The following is a 25,567-nucleotide window of genomic DNA, read 5'->3' as shown; positions in this document are numbered from 1 at the left end:
TAATCTCTCTACTGTGCGACAGAGAGTCGCGTGGTTATGACGCAATCGTTAGCCTACTTTTACAAAAACTGCTTCTACGGGGCCATAACATAAGCTACAAGGTAATGGAGCATTTTATACATTGTCGTGTTTCTTTAGAAATAAATAATGGACAAATGGAGTCTTTAAACGCCTCAGATGTAAAGTTATTCGCTGTCAAAGTGACGCCAAAATGAATGGGAGTCAATGGGATGCTAACTGCAGGTGAAGTTCTGCTACAAGATGGCGGCACGCGGCCGACTTCAACTTCCGGTCGACTTACTTCCCCCCTGGTCCCTCCCAACTTCTTCTCGCACATAAAGTGCACTCACTGCGCGGGCTACAATCCCATTGGCTGGTCAAATGCGTGTACTTGAACTTTGAGGCAAAGTAAAAGTACCCCGTATAATTTTCAATAAACGTTGAATAGTTTTCGTCTACATTGCTTTTAAAAATTGCTTTTGCTAAAAAGAGTTGTACATATGTATTTATTTTAACTCTAAATTGAAACTTATTTTACAAGTTAAAACAGCTTTTATATTACAGTTTAAAATTAGCCTACAATTAAAAATACAGGCCTACTTTATTACATTTGCTTTATGTTTAAAACTTATCATCTTGATGCTCTGCATAATCATTAAAAGGTCATGGACTTGTGTAGGCTTCTGTTCAGAACCAGTGGCAGTCAGTAAAGAAATGGGCTCACTTGGCTCCAGCAGATTAATAAAAAAAAAAAAAAACAACAAAACAACAACAACAACAACCACAACAACCACAGCATCTTAAAATGTATCAAAGTAAACTGCACAACCAGACAATTTAACAGGTTTCTATTTATTGTGTTAATGTTGAAGTAAATGCCTTTTGGAAGAAGATCCATGTTGCACTTTTCTGTTTTAAAAACGAAGTAATGCTCCTTTCTTATTCACACCATTCTCAGTTCACCGTGAGAAACTCGTCATCTCCTGCAAATCCAAAAACAAAAAAATTACACAACAAAAAAATGTGGTGTTGTTTTCCCCCAGTGTAATGTGTGTGTCCTACCGCTTCTCATCATGACTCCGCAATACTCCTCACACTCCTTCTGGCTGTAGAACTTGTTGCCATTGCCCTTGCAGCCTCCATATGTGAAGGACACACACTTTCCCGCAGAAGAATCGAAGGCCCACAGGGCTATGGATAATTTACAAGGACCAGCGTCCATAGGCAGTCTACAGGCAGCTAGATGGACAAAATACACTGTATATATTAGGACCACACCAAGACTGTATTTTTACATTTTTGATTAAACATTGTTTAGTATGTTTTTTAAGCCATTTTAATTACAAGGACTCAGGAAATGTCCTCTTTACCCTTGATGCTGTAATACCAGTGTGATACCCATGTCATTATGCAAATTTGTGTCCTCATCAATCATATAAAGCACACACACACACACACACACACACACACACACACCCTCAGTGCGACAGCTCTGCAGACACTCCTTTTCTGTCACAAAGTTGTTCTGGTTTCCCATACAGCCTCCATAGGTGAACATCTGACAGGTCATGATGGACGAGTTGTAATGGAAGCGCTGCATCATCCCGAAGCACGGACCGGAATCTGGCTCGGACTTACATGCTTCTACAGACACACACACACACACACACACACACACACACACACACACACACACACACACACACACACACACACACACACACACACACACACACACTCAGGTCACTGTACTGTAATCAAAGCAATATCAAACTCTAGTCTTTAATCATAATGTAATTATACAAGAAACTATATTTTTCAATATCAAAGCAATGCTCATTGACTTTCATCATTCCTCACTCTGTTCTCTTTCTCGCGTAATAAAATAATGTAAAAACAATGTAAGATACACTACTGTTCAAAAGTTTGGAGTCGGTAAGATTTTTGGTTTGAAAGAAATTAATACTTTTATTCAGCAAGGAAGCATTAAACAGCTCAAAAATGACAGTAAAGACATTTATAAAGTAGATATTTCAAATAAAAGCTGTTCTTTTGAATGTTCTATTCATCAATCTTGAAAGAAATGCATCAGTTTCCACAAAAATCAGCAATATATTTCAGCAAGTTTTTAACATTGATAATAATAATAAATGTTTCTTGAGCATCAAATCATCATATCAGAATGATTTGTGAAGTATCATGTGACACTGAAGACTGGATTAATGATGCTGAAAATTCAGCTTTACCATCACAGGAGTAAATTACATTTTAACATATATTACAATAGAAAACAGCTTTTATTAAATTGTAATAATATTTCACAATATTACAGTTTTTACTGTATTTTTGGTCAAATAAATGCAGCCTTTAAAAAATTTGTATGAAAAAAAAAATGCACATAGAAAGGGAATCTTTTTATTTTTCTTAGTTTTATATATATTTTTTGAAGCCTGCCCAAATAAGTAAGACACATTTCCTCAATAACCATCCAATTAGGAAATATATTCCAAAAAAGTATTTTAAACTGCATTTTTTAAGTCTTTTTATGGCCTCAAAAATTTTGTGATTACTACTGACATATTTACTACTTACATATTAAATAAAATGGTTACCATCCAGTCACAAACCCTACAAATATACCCCAAAATATATAAACTTTCTCTTATACATTGCTAAAAAAAAAATTGTCAAATGTTTTTTTTTTTTTTTAGCAATGTATAAAAGTTATTTGAGAACTACCCATGTATGAAGCCTGATTGTTTTCTTCTAAATATGAAGGAGGCCCATTAGTGGCAGTGTTACTCACCAGGTCCTCTGAACATGGGCGTGTCGTCGCCCGATCCCTCCTCAGGGGGCGCCACAACCACATTCCTCCTCGCCCTCTGTTATAAGCCAATCAGATAACAGCATCACTGGTTACACTTTATTTTACAGTACGTGTACTTGCAGTGTAGTTACCCAAGAACTGGTAATATAAGGTAACTACATGGGTTGAGGTTAGATCTAGGGTTAGTGCATATGTCGGCCCAGATCCGGGCCGAATGTGGATTCCACGCGTCCCAGATGTGGGCCGGATCTGGGCGACACTATGCTGCAGTCTGGGAAGTACATAGTATTTACATGCGGAACAGGACTGTAAAATAAAATGCTACCGGATTATTAATGAAGCTTCTACGAGTTAAACAAATAATTCAGTCAAAACTACATTTCTGTCATTTACTCACCCTCATGGTTTGCTGGTTTGTTAGTTAATGAATGGCTTCAGTAGAGTTCACATAAGCACTTTTATAGCGACCAGTAAATTGTTCAAATGTTATCAGGATTTTTTTTTTTTAATTAAGAGTAATTACTACTTGAAAATGAAATAAACAATATTGATTGTTTATGCTGTAAGTATGGTTTAGATGTCTTGTGATGATGGCAAGCTCTTCACCTGGATCTGTGGCTCTGGTGTGACCGGCTCGCCTGGAACACACTCCCCTGATGACACAGAGAAGGACAGAAAGACATAAATAATGACATATGGTCGGAATAAAAGGAGTGTTTGGAACTGGTCCGTGTCATGAGGATACCTTTGTTCTTTTTGATAACTATAGTGTCGTCCCTCATTCCCTGTTTAGCCACCAGAGTCTTGAAGTCTTCAATGAGAGTGGACCGCAGTTGCATGCTACGTCCTACAGGGGGAGTATAACTAGATCATTATAGTTCACAAGCACAAACATGTGTTCATGCTGTCTATGTTCAGAACTGAACGCTGATTACTTACTGAATACTGTATTCTGCCTGATATTATTATATAGAAAATAATGAACGGTAGTTCTTCTGAATAAGTCATTACTTCACGACAATTAAAAAGTTCTATATAGTATGAATGTAATCCCCATGTACTACATCCGTCATTGTCATGTGACCTTACCAGCGTCAGTTGCGTCACTTCACAGCTATTCACAAATCCTCTCTCATGGCCTCATGGGACACTGTAAATTCGGACACTACTCTTTTCTTATACTGCTTTTCGCCTCCCAGACAGCAACATATTGTCGGCCCAGATCCGGGCCACATCTGGTAGGCTACATGTGGATCTGGGCCGACACTATTTTGCTGTCTGGGCTACTATATAGTACGGAAGTATGCAATTTCGGGTGCAGCCCATTAAAACAGCAGTAGCCTACCCCATGTTGTAGTCACATGACCACATATTGCATGTGAATGGCATTCATTTATTTAAAAATACTCAAGTTTTTTTAAATTAAACAGCATTTAGTTCAATGTGATGTAATTTAAACATACAGTAGGCTCATATAAGCTCTAAACATAGACTAAACACACACACATATAATGACTATGTAGTAGTCCATTCTATTTTGAACATAGTCATTGAACTAAAGTCATTAAGAGAGAGTTTGAGTAGAAACAAAAGATGAAAATCATAGAAGGGTGTCTTACCACACACTTCTTTGTCTCATACTGTTTTCATTTGCATGTTAGCATTAGCATTTAGCTAAATTAATTGTTTGTTTCCATACATCCAAAACTTGTGGTGGCAACTTTGCCTCACATTCCTCGCTATTTTCTTCAACTGAAAGGCGAGTCATCGAACCATCACAAACGCCTTATCATCCCGTGTGGGTAATATTTGCAAAAAAAAAAAAAAAAAGTAAAATCCCCAGAAATAATCTATAATGCATGCCCATATTTGGCATGTTATTTTTTAAAGTACTTGATTTGAGGTCAAAGCTCATCAAGAAATTATGGAAATTGTGAAAAAAAGTTGAAATGTTTCCCAAGAAGAAAAGGGTTGTTTTACCGTAGAGTTTCACAGATGTGGATTTTTCCCCGCCGGTTTTTTGTTTATACATCACCACCAGCGCATACTCATCGTAGTTCGTGTCAACCACATACGTGTCCACATCGGAGTTCCACTCTACAGGCCGAAAGACACCCAAACCACAGTCAGATAACAGTGACATGAACCGAGTGATTGACAGCTGTGGTGTTGTACCCACTGGCACTGTGGTAGTGAAATCTTCCAGGTGTTTTGGTCAGCTGATATTCTCCACTGATGGACTTACATGTGCCATGTCTGCAAAATAAACGAATAATACCGTCATATGGGTCTCAAGACACACAAACGTCTCGGTTACGTATGTAACCCTCGTTCCCTGAGTAGGGAACGGAGACGTTACGTCGGATGACGATGAATGGGGTTTCGCTTAGAAAGCCTGTCATCTTCGAGTATATAAAACGAGCCAATGGCAATGAAATGCCATGGGTCTGCGGAATTTGCATAGCGTAGGTCCGCCCCCCCCGAGGGGGTATATAAGGAAGTACGCTGGCAACATGCAGATATGTCTTCGCTGAGGAGCCGAGACTGAACTCAGACGTTCCCAGCGGTACAGCGGAAGTGGCAGGGAGACGTAACGTCTCCGTTCCCTACTCAGGGAACGAGGGTTACATACGTAACCGAGACGTTCCCTTTCGTGGTCACTCCGAGTTACGTCGGATGACGACGAATGGGGTCCCCAGTCTAATCACGCCACCTCGGCTGTCTTCCAGTGCCCTGCGTAAGTCTGAGCTCCCTATCGTGAGACTAGCACGGACGAAGGAGTCCTACTTAACACAGGAATACCAAGGTACACTGGGAAGCATATCTCAGAGGAAATATGCAATTATGCCCAGCCCGAAGGGGGGGACTTGGAATACACATATGACCCAGAGGAGCTACATATGGAGTATCACTGGGGTGTCCAGCCGCAGGTGGAATATTTCAACCCCAGGGGTGGCAAGGTGGCTTGCCGAGGGAAAGACACATGCTCAGAGAGGCTTACAGTGGAAATACACATGTGGGGGGTCGCCCAGAGGGGGAACCATGCATATGGAGGCACCTAGCCAAGCGCGAGAGCTGCCGGAGGCATAACTCTGGCGTTGACGTCGACAGTGCTGGAGGAGACTCAGGGCTTATTAGGCTCACCTGAGGAGAATATCGCACGTATCCCGTCCGTGGAGAGGAATGGCGAGCAAGCGAAGACACCTGAGCAGAATCTAGTACCGACTAGTTGAAGCGAGTACATGAGAAGAAACTGGCTCCACTCAGAGATTATAGAATCTCGCGAATGTGTTAGGTGTCGCCCAGCCTGCAGCTCTACAGATGTCTGTTAGCGAGGCGCCATGCGCTAGAGCCCAAGAGGATGCCACACTCCGAGTGGAGTGGGCCGTCACACCAAGGGGGCATGGTCAACCTTGCTGCTGGTATGCCAAAGCAATGGCGTCCACTATCCAGTGGGACAACCTTTGCTTGGAGAGAGCCTTTCCCTTCAGCTTCCCACCATAACAGACAAAGAGCTGGTCTGAGGTCCTGAAACACCGCGTTCTGTCTACGCAAGCACGGAGGGCGCGTACTGGACAGAGCAGTGCCAAGGCTGGGTCTGCCTCCTCCAAGGGCAGTGCTTGCAAGTTCACTACCTGGTCTCGAAAGGGAGTGGAAGGAACCTTGGGCACATATCCAGGCCGGGGTCTCAGGATCACGTGAGAGTTAGCCGGCCCGAATTCCAGGCACGCTTCGTCAACCGAAAATGCCTGCAGGTCCCCTACCCTCTTGATGGAGGCCAATGCAACCAGGAGCGCTGTCTTAATTGACAGAAACTTAAGCTCCACTGATTGCAGAGGCTCAAAGGGAGCACTCTGCAGGGCAGTTAAAACCACTGAGAGGTCCCAAGAGGGTATGAGGTCCCTGTGTTCGCAAACCTGATCTCGAGAGTGAGCTAGGATCAGCCAGTCGCCGAGATAGTTCAGGATGCGAACCCCGTGTTCCCGGAGGGGAACAAGGGCTGCCTCGACGACTTTCGTGAAGACGCGAGGAGACAGGGCTAGCCCGAATGTGAGAACCGCGTACTGGTATGCCCGCCCCTCGAAAGCAAACCGTAGGAATGGTCTGTTTCGAAGAAGAATGGAGTCATGGAATTAGGCGTCCTTCAGGTCGATCGCTGCAAACCAATCTTGCGGCCGCACACACTTGAGGATGCGTTTGGCCTTGAGCATCTTGAACGGCAGCCTGTGAAGGGCCCTGTACGGGGGCACGGTCATTAGCCGCGTCCTGCCAGAGGAGGCCAGGGGAGGACCAGCGTCCCACGGGGGCGTGCTCTGGCAGGGGTCTGGTGACAGAGGGGGATGAGATGAGCGTGGCCCGTGGGCGGCGCGTGCTGTCATCCACAGCCTCTTGGGGCTCAGAGAAAGAGCATCAGTTCATTTTAAACGAGATTCTCCCCCAGCCCTCCACCGGGGGAAGGAGTGGTCCTGCTACCAGCTCCTGAAAGAACTGAGCCCTAACTCTAAGCTGCCCGTCTCAGGAGTGCTGCTTAGCCAGGTGTTAGCCGGCTAAGGGGCAGAGACAGGCGGTGCCAGCCTCCAGCTACCTCCTCATGCTCGGGCCGGTGAAGGCTCGAGGGGAGGAGCCGCATGGAGGTGGCGTCGGCGGGAAGCAGACTAAGGAGGCCACACAGACGGATGACCGTCAGTGCAGAACCTCAGTCCGCTTCTGGAGAGATCGAAGACTGTTGGGCGCAGTCCTCAACCACCCTGCCGACCAAGCTGCCCGTCTCAAGAGTGCTGCTTAGGCTGGCGTGGCAGTCTAAGGGGTGGAGACTGGCAGCGCCACCCTCCTGTGACCTCCTCCTGCTCAGGGCCGGTGAAGGCCCGAGGGGAGGAGCCGCATGGAGGTGGCCTTGGCGGGAAGCAGACTAAGGAGACCACACGGATGGATGACCATCAGTGCAGACAGACCCGAGTCTGCTTCTGGTGGCCGAAGCCACCCCGCCGAAGAGCCCAGCCTGGGACATGGGGGAGCTGAGAAAATTCATTCTCAGACCACCTCACATCAACCTGGCTAAGCCCATGTCTGGACCACTCTAGTGGACACCACCTAACCCAGGATCATGCAGGTACCGATGTCGCCCGAGAGCGAGGTCAGTAGTGTGCGCGGTGGAACAACCAGGCCGGGCATGGGAGGCATAGCGTCCCAGCAAGGGGGCGTGGTCGAGTTTCCGCATTCTGTCAGTGTTGGCCAGGGAAGGACCAGCGTTCCACTGCGGCCGGTTCTGACAGAACTCCAGAGTCAGCACTGCCTCGAAGGCGAAGGCGACACACAGGACTGCATGCCTGTGTCACAATAGTGACAGAGAACATACAGACCAAGATCGCCTCACGATCAAGGGCAGCGAAGGCGGAGGACGCCCGCGGGCCGCGAAAGTCACGTGGACTCCCGCGGGCCGGAAGCGTCCTGATGCACATCCGGGAAGCCTACAGCGCTCGGGGGGAGGACGCCACTCCAACCGATGCTTTCAGCTGCCCGGGAAAGCATGGCCATCAGCTCTGGATCTGACTCGACTAACGCTGACACTCTCGAGGGAGGCAACGCAGTCGAATCCTCATTTCCAGAGGAATCAAGCCCGCCTTATGATGCTGTGAGTGACATGACACCATCTGCTGGAGTCCCGAATGAAAACACTGGGTCCTCGAGAGGAACCAGGCACACACGGAAGCCCCGCGGTTTGCGATGTGGAGGGGGGCGTGGCCCGAGGAAAGCTCGTCAGAATTATGCCACACCAAAACCCTCAGATCACCCTGGCCACCAGCCAAAGTATCCCTCTCATTTTTAATTTTTTTTTAGGAAGAGATAGATTAGGGTGTGGCAGAGGGGACTCTCACACAGAGATCATTGAGTCTCGATCTACAACATCGCGATGGTCATGTTCCAAAAATGAAAACATGACTCATCCACGAGCGCTGCCGAGCGTGATTAAGCCCAACACGCAAAACAGCGCTCGCGACCGTTAAACAGATGAGTCACGCGCCCACATCCAGTAAATACACGGGCGAGCCGTCTTGAAAAAGACGTGCCGCGTGCAGCTCTTTTACTGTGCGTTCACACCGCCGGCGGCGAGAGCGTCAAAGTGGCCGGAAGCCATTCATTTTCAATGAGAGCCGGCGGCGAGCTCCGGCGAGGGCGGCGCGGCGCGTCTTGGACGGAGAGAGCGGCGAGAAGAGTTGAAATCAAGTCAACTTTATGGTAATGAGCTATGACGCGGTTCGGCAGCAACCAGCGGCAACCAATCGGAATCGAAAGTCCTCCGCCTGAGAGGACACAAGAGAACACATTCCTGTAAACATTGGTTCCGACCACATTAGTTCCTAAGCAAAAAGGAGGAAAAATTAATCATTTCTGTTGCGGGTTTCCCGTTATTGTACGACTTGTCATCCATAGTGTTGTCAGTTTGATTAGAAAAAGCCGCGCAACACTAATAGGCAACATTTTCACGCTAGAACTTCTTTGAATTAAAAACGCTTGTTTTTTTTCAGTGGGAATGCATTTCATTTGTTTAAAATAATAATGATTTTGACCAATTGCAGCTACGGTTTTTGCGGCCCTTTTAAATAAAGTAAAAAAAAAAACATGCATTCTAATCTACGTCAGAGCGTCAGAGAGTCCCTGAATCTTTCTCCGGCGTCTGTGGCAGGGCGGCGAGAGCGAATTTTGCCGCTCTCGCCGGCGGCGGTGTGAACGTACAGTTAGAGAGAGGAAAAGCTCAGCAGTGTGCTGAAGCGCCCAGGGAGAAACACACTCACTGTCGGCAGATCACTGCACAGATCAGCAGCAGGGAATGCGATCTCGCTGGAACACGCCGTCACACAAACACACTGAAGAGCCGCTCGTCTCGTAGAGTGAAGATGATACAGAATGGCTTGTAGGAGTGAAGAAAACTCTTAGCTCCGAAGCGAAAACATATCTGAATGTTGCCAGCGTACTTCCTTATATGCAAATTCCGCAGACCCATGGCATTTCATTGCCATTGGCTCGTTTTATATACTCGAAGATGACAGGCTTTCTAAATGAAATCCCAATCGTCGTCATCCGACGTAACTCGGAGTGACCACGAAAGGGAACTGCTTTTGAGGGTATGAAATGAAAGAAAGAGTTTCACACACTGGCTGCATTGTTCCCTTGGTGTAATATTATTCTATTGTTAGTTGCATGAGTGTGTGTTACCTGAGGCCGATGCGGGTCATGCTGATGGTCTGAGTCGAGACACTGGACTGCTGGAGCTCTATCGAGCCGATGGATACCTCTCCCTTATGACGCTTGAGCCAAGAGCACGTGGACGCTATCGCAATCCCATACCATTTTCCCATGATCTTCCAGAGGTGGAGCGGAGGTGTCAGATTCGGAAGAGGGTCAATTTAGAGGTCAGTTAGATCAGTGGATCTCAAACCTTTTGACTTCAGGTTACCTACTTTCTTGAGTAGGCCTAACTACACTGTAAGTACAAGTACCGTAAAATAAAGTGTAACCTTAACAATTTTCATGCTTGTTTTGTCGTATGGATTTTTGTTGAGAAATAATAATAAAATGATCTGCATATTCATAACAGGAATGAAAAGAAAAGTGTCAGCCAAGTGTAATGGCAACAAAACGTGTGTGTTCATGGACTTTTCAGTTAGTTGTCATTTGTCACATGTTCCTTTGTTCAGTTTCCCGCCACTAGTCTGTCTCCCTGGTTGGTGGTGCAACAGGGCAAAATATTGCATAGTTATTTACATGTTGTGCAATAGCCAGAAAGTCATTTAATGCAGATTTCACCTTAACACTGGTGGTATATTAGCCTGACGTCGTCATACTCAGATTCTAGTCAGAATGTGAGTCTGATACTGCTCCATAGAGATTTGATTATGGGGTGTGTCTCAACCGAACCAGGAAAAAAAAAAACTCTGCACTCAATTGGATAGACCTACAACCAATCAGAGCAACGGAGTAAATGACGCATGTTCTTCATTCATATTTTCAACCAACAAAATGTCGCGGCTCTCTGTTCCTCTTTTAAAATGAATGCACTGTGGATATCTTTTATAACAGACGCGATGGTGGAATCTACACATGATGTTTCATAAACAAAGTTCGGGAGGAGCACGTACAAATAATCAATCCAATATCAACTTGTCATCAAACAATACCATGTCTAACGTTACCCTATCTATCAGCATGAGGAAGCATATTCACTCTGTCAACTTACCAAACAAACACTCCTTGACATTTTTTTATAGCATCCCTCCACCACCCCGAATCCTCACTCTTGTCTTGTTCTCTCACAACCAGGAATACGGGGGAGTATGGCTACCGAGCCCACAGCCCTCTCCTCGGACAGCACGTCATATACGCATTTATTCTATCGACTTATTTGTGTGAAATCTTATATACGCATTTTTTCTATCTGACTTATTTGTAAATGTGAACTCGTGAAATCTCAATTCTCCAGCGGCTGTCGTCTTTGTTGTGAACTAATTCAAATCAAGCGCTCTTTGGTGACGTGGATGATTACGTTACCGTTGCTCATCTGTCCATCATCGTATAAAGCCCGCCCTGACAATTTGATTGGTCCGAACAATTTTTGTTCGGGCATAAAAGCTCCTCAACGGAGCGAGTCCAGACCGAACTTCCCGACCAAAAAATGTTGTGGGCGGGGTTCGGGCTCGCACCCAGGCTAGTGGTATATGAAAAAAAAAAAAAAAGGTTATTGAAATGTGTATAAAGCAACCAAATTAACCCCTTAGCTGTCACCCCCCTTTTTGAGAATGGACATTAAAATTCACTATTCAAGCTTAAATGGTTGTAATTCAAGAATGCTTCGGAGTATAAACCCAAGTTTGGTCTTCTTGTTTTAAAGGAAAAAAAAATGCAGATTATTACTGAAGTGAAAGCACTTAAAAAAATTAAAGTATGAAAAAGTTATGGAAGTTTAAATTTACATTAAATCAAATATAATTTATTTAATATTTTTCTTTTATATAAAATATATATTTTACAAAATATGTTTTACAAAAAAATTACTATAAAATCAAAGCCATATATCTAACCAAGTTGTGTTCCAAATTTGAAGTTGATATCACAAAAATTGAAGTTCCCATGAGATTTTGTTTAGGCGTATTACCAAAAATAGCCACCGGGTGTCATTGAATTCCATTGAATTTAACTGTATGCATTCTACCATAACAAATTAATAAATTTCTGTCCAAATATCACTTCTGTCACAAAATATGGAACCTTGAGACTCAGACCTTTCTGACAATATGTGTTTTGTCAAGATTAGAAAATATTTTGATCATAAATTATGAAACATGACGACGCCCAAAAGGGGAGGAGCCTGATTAAATAATTTTGAGTACCGTTTCTATGGTAAAACAATGTCCAATTTCAAAACAGTTTTCACAGGATGAATTCTGAGATCGTAAGCTTTCAAATGATACCCAATTTATGATAACTACTAAAATATGTGATGTAATAAAAAAGGCAATAAAAAAGATAATATTATATTTTAGAGGATAATATGTATATTATACTTTTTAGAGGATAATATTATTTTATAAATTTTTTTTATTGACAAATACTAGATTAAATGTTTTATTATGAAAGCATGAAACCAAAGTTTCAATTATTAAAAGTGTGTGCGTCGATTTTTTGTGACAAACGCCAGAAACGCCTGTTATGATTTAGATTTTTTGAGGTGCGCTCTTGTCATAAATTCATCTATTACTGTTCCGGCATAAATTGTAACAAAAAAACAATGCTGAAATATCTATTAAGGAGTCTTAGACCTTTCCAACGATATATAGTTTGTCATGATTAAATTAGGATTTAATTGTAATATAGTGAAGTAAACTTAGGCGTCCCGTATACGGGACGGTGACAGTTAAAGGTTAACTAAGACCTATAAAGTAATATTACAATATAATTTTTTTGGTTTGTTTGTTTTGTTAGCAATAGATTTCAACTGAACATTTTGTATAATGTTAGGTTGGTCGGCAGCACAAATGTTTTACATGTAAAACTTGTATTCAATAATTATTATATTAATAAAATGAATTATTATTTTGGCTATTTCATGATTTGCTTCTATTTGTTTCATGTTATAAATGTTTTTTTTCTCAAAATGAAAGATTGCTCAAATGCAAATAACAAGCCTAATTTTAAACTGATTCATAATTTTTTGTTTCATATTTGTTTCATGTTTAAAAGGTTGTATGTCATTTTTTCTCAAATAATATTTTATATTACAATATAAAATATTAGTAAAGTGCAACACCACGAGTGGTGTTCTAAAGTTAGTGTCAATAAACAATAAGTTCACATTGTGACATACAGTGTGACCATTGGGACATGTTGTCACAAAAGGTCAAAAGTCCCTTTTTCCCGACCAATAATGGTTGAAGTGTTCAATACATAATATATGTAATCAATGCATTTGAATTTTTGTGTCTGTATAGAAATCAACTATATCGAAACTGTAAAAATTATGAAAACTTATCCTGGTCTCCTATGCATAAACAGTCTCTTAAACTTCCAAAAGGAAACACTTACCCGTTTTACATCAAAGTTCTCCTGGGAGGGGCAGCAGGAACACCAGAACAACACGCATCATTCTGTCTGTCTGTGATCCAAATGAAGTTCTGATCCCAAAGCCAAATGAGAACCACTACCACTCCATCCACAGGACATCGACCTGCAGGCCATGTGTGCAACAACCGTACACAACCGGTGTAATGGTTTTTATACTGTATTAACTGTATATTATCTCCCCTAAACCTCACCCTACCCATCTCAGAAAACTTTTCTGCATTTTTACAGTTTTGATAAAACATTGTTTAGTATGTTTTTTTAAGCCATTTTAATTACAAGGACTCAGGAAATGTCCTCTTTAACCATGTTTATGCTGTAATACCAGTGTAATACCCATGTCATTATGCAAATTTGTGTCCTCAATCATATAAAGCACACACACACACATTTACATTTAGTCATTTTGCAGATGCTTTTGTCCAAAGCGACTTACAAATTAGGACTAAATTAAGCGAGTCATAGTGAACATAGTGAGGCAAGAAACAACGCAAGAAGTGCTCAAAATACTAAGTTCAGGCATTGTTCAGAGTAGCATAAGCCCGATAAGTGAGGATTTAAAGGAAAAAGGAGATTTTTTTTTAGGTTAAGTGCTCACGGAAGAGATGGGTTTTCAGCTGTCTTTTGAAAGTTGTCAGGGATTCTGCATTCCGGATCAGGGTGGGAAGAGCATTCCACCAGCATGGAACCGTGAATGAGAATGTTCTGGAAAGTGATTTTGTGGCTCTCTGTGATGGAACCACGAGACGTTGCTCGTTGACCGATCGTAGGCTTCTGGTAGGGGTGTAGATTCGTAGGAGTGAGTGAAAGTAGGAGGGAGCTGAGCCTGTGATAGATCTGTAAGCAAGTGTCAATGCCTTGAACTTGATGCGAGCAGCGAGTGGTAGCCAGTGCAGAGAGATGAACAGAGGAGTGACGTGGGCCCTCTTGGGCTCGTTGAAGACAAGACGAGCTGCAGCGTTCTGAATCATTTGTAGAGGTTTAGTTGCACATGATGGAAGTCCAGCCAGAAGAGCATTGCAGTAGTCAAGCCTAGAAATGACCTGGGCCTGGACGAGAAGCTGTGTTGCATGCTCAGTTAGGAAAGGCCTGATCTTCCTGGTGTTGTGCAGTGCAAACCTGTTGAGGCGGGTGTCGGATTGTTTCGAAGTCTCGACACAATATGGCACATTTGCTTCAACAGTTTCACTGATTCACAAAGCCTCGATCTGCCCACCACTACCTTCAGTGTGAGTGTAACCATATTAAAATGCTAAATGTAGCTTATGATCAACCTGATAGCTGAAGAGCCACATTAGAAGCATTTGGATAGCATGCTTACCAAGTAGCATGCTAAGCTAACTAACATAAGGCAACAAATACAGGCAAAGTCAACTTTGGAGACAAATATCTCAGCAACTTTAGATCCTAAAAAAAAATAAAAAATGAGAGTGCAATTTATGTCAAAATTGTGAAACTCTGTAGCATTGACACAAGGAATCCATAGACATGATTTTCTGACAAACTGTTAAAAAGTTATTGGCAATAATAGCCAATTTCCAGATCTCATGACCTGTAGGTGGTGCTGTTCCCAAATTTGGCATGGACAATCACATCATGGTTCTGATAAGCATCCCAACGCAGCTCCATGTCTCTCTGGCACGGCTCGTTATGTTCTTTGTTGAGGTTTTTGTACTGATGTAACGATTTTGTTTGACACGCATGTTCCCGGTATGGGATTGACTTGTGTTATTTGTAGTTTATAATTTATATTTAGAGCTGGTGGTATTTTGGTGATGGGTTTTCACGTTGTTTAGTTTAATGTTAGTTTAGTGTAGCAGTTAGAGGACCCTTAAGACTCACAACAAACTTGTCTTTTGGTTTTGGTTGGGAGGTAGGCAAGTTTCACTTGTCTTGTAGATGTGTGGTCAGGGTTTTTTTTTTTTTTTTTTTTTTTAAGTTACTTTCTTACTACCATGCTCTGTTTATGTCAAATCATTATATTTCATTAAATTAAGTTGATATGCACTGTTGTACCATTTCAGTTTATTTGATGGTCTCGTAACAGGTTTGTATAATGGCATATTAGTGAATGTTGAATGACTCCCTGTATTTTGAAAGAAAAAAGCTGATCCACACACTAATATATCTTTATATAGAGCTGTACACTGATGTCCACATCCATTACTGCAGCATTTCTCATCGTTCGGACAGTCACTGTCATGGGAACACGACTCAACACACAATTCCTCTGATACTTCAAGGGTTGTTATTGGACAAACTCCGGGCTTTGGTTTCCCTGTGATGCATTATATAACTAGCCTGACTACGTCAGACTTCCTACTTCCGCTCAATTTCATTTCGCTTCTGTAGTCAGTCTGAGATAGCAGCTTATCTTTCAGTTTTTCACCGGCCTTCTGACGGCCGGGCCAATCAACGAACAGAGGGCGGGCTGAGAGCCGTGACGTAGATGCTGATTGTACCGTGGATGCGTAGATTTACTTCACATAATCTGCAAAAGTCGTTCACAGCCATGTTCACTCCGGTATTTCGCTCGATTGTTTTGTTTTCGCATCATACATGTGTTTACAGTGGAAGTTAGATGCGGCTGAGCATGCGCATAACACACGCCATAACCAAACGTCATGTGATTGGCTTACGGGTAACCAATGATTTTAAACGTCAGACAAGCGCCCCCTAGTAAGAGAGAAAACACTTCTCTATTATGCCATTCCAGACTCTGTATACGAAGCAAAGTGAAGTAGCAGAGTCTGGTATTACCAGGCTATTATATAACAGCATATCAGTGAATGTTGAATGACTATGCATTTTGATAAAAAAAAAAGAAGCTGATCCACACTATAATACATATTTACGTTTATATGGAGCTGTACAGTAATGTCCACATCCATTACAGCAGCATTTCGCATCCCCCGTACAGTCATCGTCACCGAAACAAGATTCAGCACACAATCCTATCATTCCGTCTGTGCTTGGACACACTCCTGGCTTTACTGTTATTCAAACACATGACAAACCATAATTACTGAATGTCTCCACCATTCAATAATTTTCCGTTACCATGAAAAAATTCAGTCTGTCTCCTTCAAAGTTTCACATTTAATTTAATGTATCACTTGCATTTTCTTGTGAAACTCAACAGCAACATTTTTTTCAGTGTTTCTTTTGGAGGACCTCTGACATCCACTATTTAATGAAAATGGTTGAATGGAGGGAGACAATCAAATCAGTTCCACAATCAAATCATTGCATTCGTGTCCTTTAGAGCAGTCTTTATCAGAAACAGAAACGCAATTTAGTTTCACCAGGCACCAACTGGCCACTATACAGAAGATAACTAAAGACGATCATTGGGGAATTTGTAATGCGTGTATCAAACTGAAGTATAACAGCCACACATATATCTGCATCGAGTCAAAGTCAAATTAGTTTAGAAATCTACCATTTATCCCTAAATTGTTACAAAGTGTCATTACAACACAGAACCTACCACTACTATTGTAATGCTAATATAAAACATGGACGGGGATTCATATTTTGTGGCATAATTATGTTGAACAGTTACATTAAGCATTTTAATACACAAAAAAAGAAAATAGTAACACATTTGTAGCAAAACAGACAGAACTCATTAAACTCATGCAATCAGACATTTTTCTTTTTTTAACAAAAGTGGCTTGTAAGGTAATACTTCAATAAATAAGTTATAATTATCCCCAATGCTTAATGGTACATCATTGTTAAAGGGGTAAAGGGACAAGTACAAAGTACAAAACTGCAAGCAGCGATTTCAGGGCCATGCCCCTGAAGAAACAGCAACAGCAGTGCAGAGCCAGAAGAACAAAAACAGCAGAAATCTAATGTCTATGGGGAAACAGCTGGTTCAGAAGTGTAGGTGAAAAATGCCACTGTTTGCAGCTTGCGCCATGCAGTTGACCCTGACTCACCAAACTGCAGAGGAGAGCCTTCAGTGTGAGTGTAACCATATTAAAATGCCTAATGTAGCTTATGGTCAACCTGATAGCTGAAGAGCCAAATTAGAAGAATGGCATTTGGATAGCATGCTTACCAAGTAGCATGCTAGGCTAGGCTAACTAACATAAGGCAACAAATACAGGCAAGGTCAACTTTGGAGACAAATATCTCAGGAACTTTAGTTCCTAAAAAACCTGTTTTGCCTCACAGCACATCCAATACAAGTCATTGGAGTTGGACAAAAACTATGATATAACACCTGTTGGAAAGCATCTTTTGCAGCGATTTTTGTGTGAGCATATCAGTGAACACCCCTGACCACTCGGTGAGTTTCACGTCTTTGTAAATGAAAGTTTAATGCATTTTAGGAAGGATTATTCCAGTGCACCTATGCTGCCATTGTGCAGGTGGGTGGGGGGTGGGGGGGTGCTACCACAGAAAACGAAAATTTGTTCTATTTCATCAGAAACGATCTAAAAACAGGGCTTTAAGTGTAAAATACCGAACTTGTCCTTTAATGGGCGAAGTCTTAATGTTGAATGTGCATGTCATTTTTCTTGATCAAAAGGTTCAAAAGTTATAACGGTAAAGGACTCTATTTTGTGAAGTTAGGTGGAAGGCTAGTCCACTACGGAACTCCGGCAAGAAGTGTGACAGGAGACAGAAGATTGTTAACTGTTTATCTCTTCAAGATGTGTCAATATACATGTCCAGCATTATACAGCCATTAGCCATAACTGAGGTGGTAGAATGTGGTTTAGTCTGAAATAGACAAATAAATATATATAAGAATATTAATGAATACAGTAAACAAAGATTCACCTCAGTATACATCATCTATGCATGTTTATATTGTCCACAGCGCGGCAAATAGCGCTAAACATATGCACGTGAATTACACTGGCATCTCTCGCCTCCGAACACATTAATCACGAAATGAACATAATAACAACAATCGGATATACAGCTGCAACATGAAAGTGTTTATATATCACGATATAATAGCTAAATATAAGGATAAATGAACTTACATTCATGCACGCACATTTACCACACGTAGAAGATGGCGGCAGAAACGAAACTGAGAGAAAACTAAAACCGCTCTGGCGGAATGCACGTCAGCGCGCTGTACGTGCGTAACAGCGTAATACACATTAAAGGGCTACCCATAACAAATATATAAGGAATTTAGTACAGCCGCCCCCAGATTAGCATAGCTAAAATGTAGAATATAAATTCCTTAGTTCTGAACATCGGTTTCATCACCGTCCGGGAGTGCTGGAAGTTGAACTAACTTAGCCACAGGTCGAAGATACAGACGATCCTTTATTCTGACCTTTGCTGACCTAATATGACCATCTTCGCTGGGAACCAGACTCTCCACCCTACCGAGGCTGGAGGTTAGGTAGGTAATGCCGGGTATAATACGCCCAAAAGTGATCAACTATAGTCTGGGCATGGCGCCATCGATGCTTAGACAGAGGCTCTGGAGTGTAGACCACTTGGGGTAGCGAAGAGTCCCGCCGCCCCATGAGGAGGAAGTTGGGCGTAACTGGGTCTACATCTGCAATGTCAGACGAGACATAACCCAGTGGCTTACTATTCAGGATACCCTCTACTAACACAGTGTGCAAGACATCTTCAGGCAGGGATTGACTTCCTACAACAACCTGCAGGGCTGACTTCACAGATTTGATCTCTCGCTCCCATGTGCCGCCAAAATGAGGCGCCGCAGGAGGATTCATCTTGAAAGTGATCTGATGGTCAGCCAGCCGTTCCTGCAGTTGAGGTTCCATTTTCCTGAAGGCTTCTCTAAGCTCTGTTTCGGCACCTCTGAAATTAGTCCCTTGGTCGGAGAGAATTTCCGAACGAGTACCCCTCCGTGCTATGAAACGTCTCAGGGAAAGTAAGAAGGCATCGGCATCCAGGCTATTGAGGAGATCAAGGTGTATGCAGCGGGTAGTCAGACATTTAAAGATCACACCCCATCTTTTCTCTGAACGGCGGCCTACTTTGATTAGATTAGATTAGATTCAACTTTATTGTCAGTACACAAGTACAGGTACAAGGCAACGAAATGCAATTTAGGACCGACCTGAAGTTAGTAAGAATACAGCATAACATGAGGAGAGTTGAGGAGAAAAAAAAGGCAACCCCCAGACTATGCTCCAATAGGGAGTACAGTTTGGGGACAGTAAAACACCTCAGCAATTTGCACATAATCAGTACACAACATGAACACACAAGACTTGCAACAGGGGAGGGGGGAGGGGAGAGGGGGTTGGAGGTAATCCAGCACAGGCAAGCAGCCATCCGGTCCTGCAGCCATTTCGGCGCTGGTCACAGACCCGCCTGACAAACTGGTGGTAAAAAGCGTCGAAGGCGTGGGATGGGGGGTGGGGGAGGGTGATTGCATATCTGTATCTATGTAAGAGTTTCTGTATGTGTGGGCCTGAAGAGTCGCTACGCCTGGCATCCCAATCTAGGTGCCTCAGTCCGCAGGATGTCATAGCGAAACACAGCAGTTGCCATGGAGACAACCTTGATCAGGTCCCAGACAGAGTCAACAATCAGCAGGTGTCAGTGTGGAGTCGGGGAAGGAACGCAAGAGCGTCTCTTTGCAGTGCTCTCTCCAGAGGGAGTTGTTGTTCCAGCAGCGGCCTCGGCCAAGGCCAGTGCTGATAGAGGGGGGCCAAAAGCAGATAAGATTGTGGTTGTTTGGTCTTGGGACGAGTAGCCGCATTCCAATTTACACAGCTCCTGGTCCGTTTGGGTCTCCGAAACGATCCATTTGCCTTTGCAAAGCTGTGAGCTTCTCCATGATGTTATCCATATTGTGGTTCATAGTCACAGTCTGAGTGCCAACAGCTCTGCCCACAGCTTCAATCATGACAGGCAGCCTTGTGGGGCTTTGGACAGCTGTCACCGTCTTCTTAATTCCTCGATAAACCAGGGCAATGCCTAATCCAAACAGCAGAAAACCTTTTATCATGGTTCCGAATAGGTAGATATCTTCAACGTCCTCCACGGAAAGAGCCGCCAGACACACGACCCGCCACCTCTCCCATGCGTCCATCGTGTAGCCAGCTGCGAACGTTCCGGCAGGGCAGTCAGGTTCCCCCGAACCCAAGCTTCTCGTCGAGAAGATGGTGTCAATTGCGTTGAGAGACCAGTTGATCAAATCCATAATTTCTTAGTTTGTAGAGCAGTGCGGAGAGAGTCTCTCAAAGTACAAGACAGTAGACGAGACGAGAGGAGCAAAGCAGGGAAGATAAGGGAGAGGAGGGTAGGAAAATGCGACCGCCTTCGTTGAGAGCCAAAGCAAGAGACGAATTTGACAGTGAAGGGCCCGAAACAATCGACACCTGTCGAGAAGAATGGTGGTTGATGAAGTGGTAGCCATATCGCATTAAAATCGCGGACGTATCGCCAGCGATTATTAATGCGATATGGCTCAGCTTGTCAGTTAACTACGGCTCTTTGTAGTAAATGCCGCTCCATCTGAAAGCAGGTGATGGCGATTTACTACTAATCAAGGAACCGGCTTTACTGACGAGATGCGCATAACAATCTCACGATTTAAATCGCCCAGCCCTATCTCGCACCGATAAAGGGAAGTGAGCAAACACTGTTGAGGTGGTATTTGGTGCGGGAGAAGCCCGTCTGGTCCCTGGAGAACCCAACCGAGCTGCGTATGTACAGCTGCTGGTCCGCCATCTGGGCCTAATCTGGTGGGCTCCTTTGCAGTGATTAGACCTGGGTAATCAGATCCAATTAAAAGAAGGGGCTGAATCTTGCTGAATGATGGAAGAGGAATACCCCTTACGTGACAGTACCTCCTCTGAAGTCTCTTGCTAGGGTACAGTACGTCTGCTCAGTCAAGGTCAGGAGAGGTGCAGAGAATACACCGGCAAGGTTGTACCTCTCTTTTGACCTGGACTGGGATGAGAGCTGAAAGTGGACAGACTGTCCCTCTAGTTGGGTAATATCATGACGAATGGTACGAAGGGCCATAACTTCCTTCTTTCCTTGTAGTCCTAGCTGCTGGACTGCTGCAGGGAGAATAATGCTGCGCTGTGCACCGTCATCAAGGATCACGTAGGTTTGTATAGACTTCTCACCTTTCCACAGTAACACGGGGGTGAACTTTAGAAAGACCCGTCCTGTATGGCTAGGTGGTGTCACATAGATGCGGTCACTTGAGGTTGTAACTAGCATGATGCTCGGGCCTTGCTGTGCTATGCGATGAAGAACTCTAAGATGCACGTCCCCACATTCTCCGCATGGTTTCCTCAATGTGCACTCATTACAATTGTGATTGGTGCGTCCGCACTTCCAGCATCTCTTACCTTCTTTTATCCACTTGATAAGTCGCTCAGGTGGGCATTCAGTGATCTCACTGCACTGAGAGAGGTAGTGCTCTTCACTATGACAGAATAAACACAGGCGCTTTGTTCTCTGGACTAGTTGCTGGTTTGGAAGAGCCTCTGTTCGGACATGCTGTACTTCTTTAAACTCTTTCGGCTGATTACTACCATGATAAACGGAGATGGCCCGGGTCTGTGGCTTAATAATAGCTGGACGCTCTCTACGTGGAGCTGGAGCCTTCTCAGTCTGGTAGCGTTGAGCCATCTTTGATGAAAGCCGTTGGGGTTCAGCCTTGACCTTCAACCACTCTGCAAGATCGTGCAAATTATATGGATTAAGACTGTCTGTATTCAGTCTTCCCCTTAGTTGTAAGTGCTCTATGAATCCATCCCTGTAGTGTTTAGGGAGTTTACTAAGCAACCTGTCAACATGACCGGTAGAGGTAAGCTCTCTTCCTTGTGGTCCCTCTAGAGACATAAGCATACCCACCAAAAGATCAATGTTAAGAGCAAAGTTCTGGAATGCTTTTGAATCTCCAGCCTTGATATCTGGTAAGTTCATTAGAGCCGCAACCTCACTTTGTGCAAGCTGGTGGGGTTGGCCGTATTGGCGCTGCAGGGCTGCCATGGCTGCTGTGTAAGGTGCAGGGTGATGACGGCATGATTGGGCTATCAGCTTTGCTTCGTCAAGGACCAACTGCTCCATCAGCACGCGATATTTGTAATGTTCTGTGAGCTCAGTGTGGGGGTTCAGCAGATTGTCAAGGGCTATTTTCAGATTTGTGAACTCTCTTTCACTGTCATTCACAAGTTTTGGTAGCGATGGGACTGGGACTGGTTGGAGCGGAGGTGCAGCAGGTACTGGCTGATATACTGGACGTGCGTGTGAGGCCAGATATGGCACAGTGGATGCAACTGGAGGAGGATGCCAGTTCTGTACTGATGACTGAATGGAGGGCTGCGGTGTATAATATCCTGTGACCATGGGTGATGGCTGATACTGGTGTGGCACATGTGTTGGTTGGCTATGTGCAGGGATCTGTAATTGGTAAACTGGTGGCATCAGAGTGTTGTGTACTGTCGTGGCTGTAGGCAGCTTCAATGACGTGATGGTTTGCGGCAAAGATGATATAAGATTATAGGAAGCAGGAGAGGACGTTGCACTGCATGACACTGCTGTCTGCCTCGCATACGCTGCTGCTGGCAGCTGAATAAAGGGTTGTGGTGTGGGTGTGCTGTACACTATATGAGCTGTAGTCGGAGATGTCTGCCACCGTACAGACTGATGGGAGGTGTCCCTGGGCGCTCCAAGGCCTGGAATGAGTGTCTCTGTTGGTAACGGGATAGTCTCAGCCTCAGCCTCTGGCTACGCGAGACTAGTAACGGGATGGCTGGAACTGCAGTAGCCTTTGGCCTGACAATGGGGGTGAGTAAGCTTGAGCCTGTTCCATTCGCTCGGAAAATGGAGAAACAGTGCCACTACTTGATGACTCACACTCTAACTGGTTATCCCGGTGCTGTGGTACTGGAGATGTGTAATAAGAAGAGGAAGGAGATCTACCAACATCTAGCTGCTCCACTAGACTGCTGAGCCCCATGTCTATACTTCCCCCACTGACTATGGCAGTACCTCGTCCATACTGCAGAGATGATAGCTCATGTCTTGTTGGCTGGACCCCAGTCGAGGCGAGCTCGGCCTGCCCACTGAAGGTCAACGGTGCCGCTGCATGATCCATTTTTAGCTGCTGATATGTCTCGTGAGGCCCAGTAACTGGCAGAAGGGATTTAGGCAAGGCTACCTCATAAGCTTGCAGATATGAAGGGATCTGACGTGCTCTGGCTTGCATTTGAGCAGGATGTGTGGTATCTGGAGAGTAACATGTTGTCTGTTGCTCCATGTCACCGTAGTGGCTATAGCATCCGGCTCGAAGGACCAAATGTAAAGGACTCTATTTTGTGAAGTTAGATGGAAGGCTAGTCCACTACGAAACTCCGGCAAGAAGTGTGACAGGAGACAGAAGATTGTTAACTGTTTATCTCTTCAAGATGTGTCAATATACATGTCCAGCATTATACAGCCATTAGCCATAACTGAGGTGGTAGAATGTGGTTTAGTCTGAAATAGACAAATAAATATATATAAGAATATGAATGAATACAGTAAACATAAAGATTCACCTCAGTATACATCATCTATACATGTTTATATTGTCCACAGCGCGGCAAATAGCGCTAAACATATGCAGAACCTAGAACGGATCACATACGGATTCGCATTTCGGACGCGCCTTTTACGGCAACGGTTGGACTACAGCACGTCACCAAGAGCCGATATATCAGTCGAGAATATTTTTGCTGTGACACGGTTGTGTTGAACCCTCTTTTGAGTAAGTATATTGATTTATTGATATATTGCGACATTCACAGTAAACATTGGTTTTTAAATCACTGTATACTAATGATTGTAATGACGTTGTTTGATATTAGGACAACTTTAGAATGTTCACTTAATGGTTTAGCGCTAGCTTCTAGCTAGCTGTGCATTATTAAGTTTGCATTTTGCCAAATTTGGTCTCATGTGTGTGTGTCTGCCATCCTCTTTAAGTTCCTCCTTAACTCTCAAAATTAAGTTACGGCATTTTAATCACCGTTTGAGTCGGTTCAGACAACTATGCCGCCTATTTGAACGTCAAACTCAAAAATGCGCGCGTCTGCTAATGTTAGTTATACCGTCTAAGTTACATTGAAACCATATACCTTGTGAACATAAACATTTCTTGTGTCGTCTGGGGTCTAATAAACAGTAACGTTAAGTTAAATGAATCAAATTCAGTGTCCACAATGCTATGTATTTTCCAATAAGCTGTAAGTTACGTTAGCTGTCATATTTCACGGACCCGTGAGTGCGGATTTCATGTCACGGCTTTCGTCGCTGTTTGTCACTTTCCCTAATATATTATATATATTATATACAATATATTGTTGTTATTTGGTTGCCATAACTTCGCGAGTGACGACGTCTTGTCACTGTTAGTTGCTCGAGCTCGGGAGCGGATGACATTTCGCTTGAGTTCAGTAACGTTAGAGCAGACAGCTCTGCAGAGTCCTGTAATTACGACTTTATGACTTTTCATAAACAGCGGAAGGACACCTAATGACTTTTATATTAATTACATTTATTCATATAGCAGACGCTTTTATTCAAAGCGACTTACAAATGAGAACAATAAAATCAGTTAGACTAACAGTAACAATACATACAACCGGCACATCCGGGAACTTAACTGTAAATTTCGTAACCGCCCCTTTTTAGGGGAAAACAAACCAGACTTCCCATAGACTTCAATACAAAATAGCGGCACAAAACAACGTCCGTACACAGCCGGCAGATGTGTATAACTTCAGAAATCACTTAGATGAAATATGTCGAGTAATTATATGTCCACCCTGCCTTCCATAGAGTGTGAACGATACATTTATAAACTTAATTTGGGCAACTTAAAAACATGTCCCGACCAGCGTCAAATTGGTCTAACAACCCCACCCAGTGGCCAGAAGTGTCTTACCCGGACATTTACTCGTACCTCATCGAGTCACCAGGTAGCCAGTGAATGATTTTACTTCGGTTTTAAGAAGTAAACATCTTTAAATGTATAATATTATGTCTTTATATTTAGAGTAGCTACTGAGTGCACTTTTCTGTCCAGCCATACAACTAGCCTGATTTAGCTTTCGATAGCATCATCCGTAATTCATGATATTTCCATAACAGCAAGATATTGAT

General features: G+C 43.5%; 1 protein-coding gene across 1 annotated transcript in view; it reads right to left on the bottom strand.

Annotated features, from left to right (window-relative positions):
• Positions 1 to 836: 836 nt before the first annotated feature.
• LOC311285105 (protein AMBP-like) overlaps positions 837 to 25,567 on the bottom strand; it is a 64,292-nt gene continuing 39,561 nt past the window's right edge. The window contains exons 2-10 of the mRNA XM_084400565.1: positions 10,043 to 10,188; positions 5,007 to 5,083; positions 4,808 to 4,924; positions 3,573 to 3,674; positions 3,434 to 3,480; positions 2,807 to 2,882; positions 1,477 to 1,644; positions 1,063 to 1,239; positions 837 to 983 (exon numbers count right to left, since the gene is read on the bottom strand). Coding sequence (XP_084256691.1) covers positions 955 to 983; positions 1,063 to 1,239; positions 1,477 to 1,644; positions 2,807 to 2,882; positions 3,434 to 3,480; positions 3,573 to 3,674; positions 4,808 to 4,924; positions 5,007 to 5,083; positions 10,043 to 10,188 — 939 coding nt within the window. The 3' untranslated portion in view covers positions 837 to 954. The remainder of the gene's footprint in view (positions 984 to 1,062; positions 1,240 to 1,476; positions 1,645 to 2,806; positions 2,883 to 3,433; positions 3,481 to 3,572; positions 3,675 to 4,807; positions 4,925 to 5,006; positions 5,084 to 10,042; positions 10,189 to 25,567) is intronic.

Source organism: Rutilus rutilus, assembly GCF_951802725.1.
Source record: "Rutilus rutilus genome assembly, chromosome: 25".
NCBI lineage: Eukaryota > Metazoa > Chordata > Actinopteri > Cypriniformes > Leuciscidae > Rutilus > Rutilus rutilus.
This window is presented reverse-complemented; position numbering and strand designations above follow the sequence as displayed.